At 38.2% G+C, this 2,709-nt stretch overlaps 1 protein-coding gene across 1 annotated transcript; it reads right to left on the bottom strand.

The window, feature by feature from the left end:
* Positions 1 to 208: 208 nt before the first annotated feature.
* On the bottom strand, positions 209 to 2,251 carry LOC145037358 (cytochrome b-c1 complex subunit Rieske-4, mitochondrial-like). The gene is made up of 2 exons (XM_078986001.1): positions 1,958 to 2,251; positions 209 to 1,111 (listed from the first exon to the last, which is right to left on the bottom strand). The coding sequence occupies exons 1-2, from the start codon at positions 2,130 to 2,132 to the stop codon at positions 480 to 482; spliced, it is 807 nt and encodes a 268-aa protein (XP_078842127.1). The 5' UTR covers positions 2,133 to 2,251; the 3' UTR covers positions 209 to 479.
* Positions 2,252 to 2,709: the final 458 nt, after the last annotated feature.

The raw sequence follows: 2,709 nt of genomic DNA, 5'->3' as shown, positions 1-2,709 counted from the left end.
ATATATATATATATATATATAGTAGGCTAGATAACATATAAACCATCCAACTTAAACAATAATATCAATAAGGTCTCAAGTTTTTTTTTTTTTTGAAAGTTGATAATATAGTACTGCGACTAAACAAAAGATAATCTTCCATAAAAGAAAGTAAATCAATAACACAAGCACTACATGCTTTAGCATAAGAGTGGAGTAACCCTTGACCTTTAAAAAAACAAGTGTTATCCATTTAAATCTTGTCATGCAACATGATCGATGTACATAACTACATATCATATGGAAGCAACAACAATAAAAGTCTTATTGAAACACAAAACGAATACTCCAATCTTTATGAAAACACATCACCTGAAACATATCATAACATAACATGCCAAGTAAAAAAGGCCATTTAGAAAGTAAAAACAGGTCCTTTCGGCCATAAAATCATAAATATCGCCAACATCCTAAACGTTTGATTTTCTTCATGTCAAGTCTCAACCAATCAGCAACTTGTTGTCTTCCATAAAACTATATGTGGGGACCTCCAAATTATACGGGGCAGGACCCTTCCGGATCCTTCCGGAAATATCATAATGGGACCCATGACACGGACAAAACCACCCTCCAAAATCACCCGCATTCGGCAACGGAATACACCCCAAATGCGTACACACCCCCACCACAATCAGCCACTCCGGATCCTTAACCCTAGCCGCATCCTCCTGTGGGTCCCGCAGAGACGCCACATCAACACTGTTGGCCAGCTTCACATCATCCTCTGTTCGCCTTCTTATAAACACAGGCTTTCCACGCCACTTCACAGTCACTGTGGACCCCGGCTCGATGCTGGAGAGGTCGACCTCGAGGGAGGCAAGGGCAAGAACGTCTTTACTCGCGGACATGCTGAGGATGAATTTCAGGACTAGGAGGCGGAGGAGGGACGCGTACACAAATCTGCCACCTGTCAACACGAAATATGCGAACGCGCGTTTGCTTGGATCGCCAGGTGGATAACGTTCATGGTTGTGGGAGTCGTACACAATCTTTGAAGTTGGGTTTGTGATGGCGGCTACTGTTGGTGGGATTGTGTCCTCGAATTTTGGGGTTATTGAGTTTGATGCAAATCCTGTGATGAAAAAGGAGTATACAGTTAATACTAAATTGAAATGTAAGATTAAGAATAACTGTTTTTGGTTACGCATGACTATAAGATCAAAAAGGAGTATACAATTAATAGTAAATTAGATCTGATTCTGCAATGTCTATACATGAGCAAAGCTACATGTTGCAAAATATCCTAAAACCACTTGCTTTTCCATAGAATCACCATTTGTATACATCCCTTGCATCCTTAGTAACAAGAGATAACCATGGAAGATACTACAGGGACCCCAATCAAGATTCAGTATGATGCCAATTTGTGGGTCTTAAATATGGTAGCCAGAAAATCAATAACAGAGAGTTGCCCACGATAACAACAGTCCTCCATTTAAATCTAATGCATCTAGCATAAGCTTATTTATAAAAGAAAAGTAGTCTCTCTTAGGTAATCACATAAGAATGCTGAACTTCATAGAAACCAAAATCTGGTTAGTTCCAGATGCCAAATATAGTCCTTAAAATTGGCTCTCTATGATTTAGAACGAGGAAAGCATTGATTTCTAAACTGGTATGATAGCAAAATGCAACCCTAACCGACTACAGTTTAGATTCATATGAACCGGACGATATATCTTTCACGCAAAAACCCTATCGTTATCGTGCAAACACGAATCAATACTAGAAAAACGAAAAGACTATAACAGAAGAGAAGGAATCACAAGCAGGATCAGATGCCTAAATCAGTGAAATTACAAGGTTAAATAGATGAGATTGATAATAATTTCAGATTGAGATAATTAGGTCACGATTAGGCTAATATACCTTGTAAAATCGGGGCAGGATGAAGAATAGAAAGGGGAAACGAACAAACCTCTGGAGAACGGAAGAAATGGATGGTTGAAAGGGGATGAGGCGTGAGCCGATCGGCGATCGTCAGCGGTGTCCTCGATCTGAGTGTTTTTGGAGATGATGGAGGCAGAGGCGGAGGTTTGGTGCCTCCATGGAGATGTGAGAGAAGCTAGCCTCCTGCTTCCGGCTCTCAGCATCGTGTTCGTGCGTTGTAGGGTTGGATGAAAATGAATGAGCCTCTCTCTCTCTCTATCGCTCTTTGAAACCTTTGTTCTTTGTTGATGGCCGCCCGCATGAAGTTTTTGCCTCTCAAAGCTACCCTTTTATCAATTTGTTTTAACCACTGGGTTAATTACTAAAATATTTATAATTTAAACTGTATTATCAATAAAATGATTTATCTTTTAATAATTATTTATTATACATAGACTTTACAAAATTATCAAATTTTATCAAATCATTTTTATTACAACAGTTTATGCGAAATCATGGTTTAGTGAAATAATTGCATTTTATGTATGTAAGATAAGTGGAATAAAGTAGCACTAGCATCATTGTCATAAAAAATTTAAAAGGTTTGAACTTCATTTTTAAAAGGTCCATATTGTATCTTTTGGGTTTTATCGGCCCGTAAATTATTTACTTTTTAAAGAAATAAGACTCATATTTTAACCCATTATAATCGGGTGCTTCCAACGTGGCAATGCCTATGTGGTCAACTTATGTCCACGTGATACCATTGTGGATTGTAAGAAAGTAGTTTCTTTAATAAGC

The sequence above is a fragment of the Lactuca saligna genome, chromosome 3, assembly GCF_052625555.1.
Source record: "Lactuca saligna cultivar CGN05327 chromosome 3, ASM5262555v1, whole genome shotgun sequence".
Classification (NCBI taxonomy): domain Eukaryota; kingdom Viridiplantae; phylum Streptophyta; class Magnoliopsida; order Asterales; family Asteraceae; genus Lactuca; species Lactuca saligna.
The sequence above is the reverse complement of the archived record's forward strand: the minus strand, read 5'-3'. Positions and strand labels throughout refer to the sequence as shown.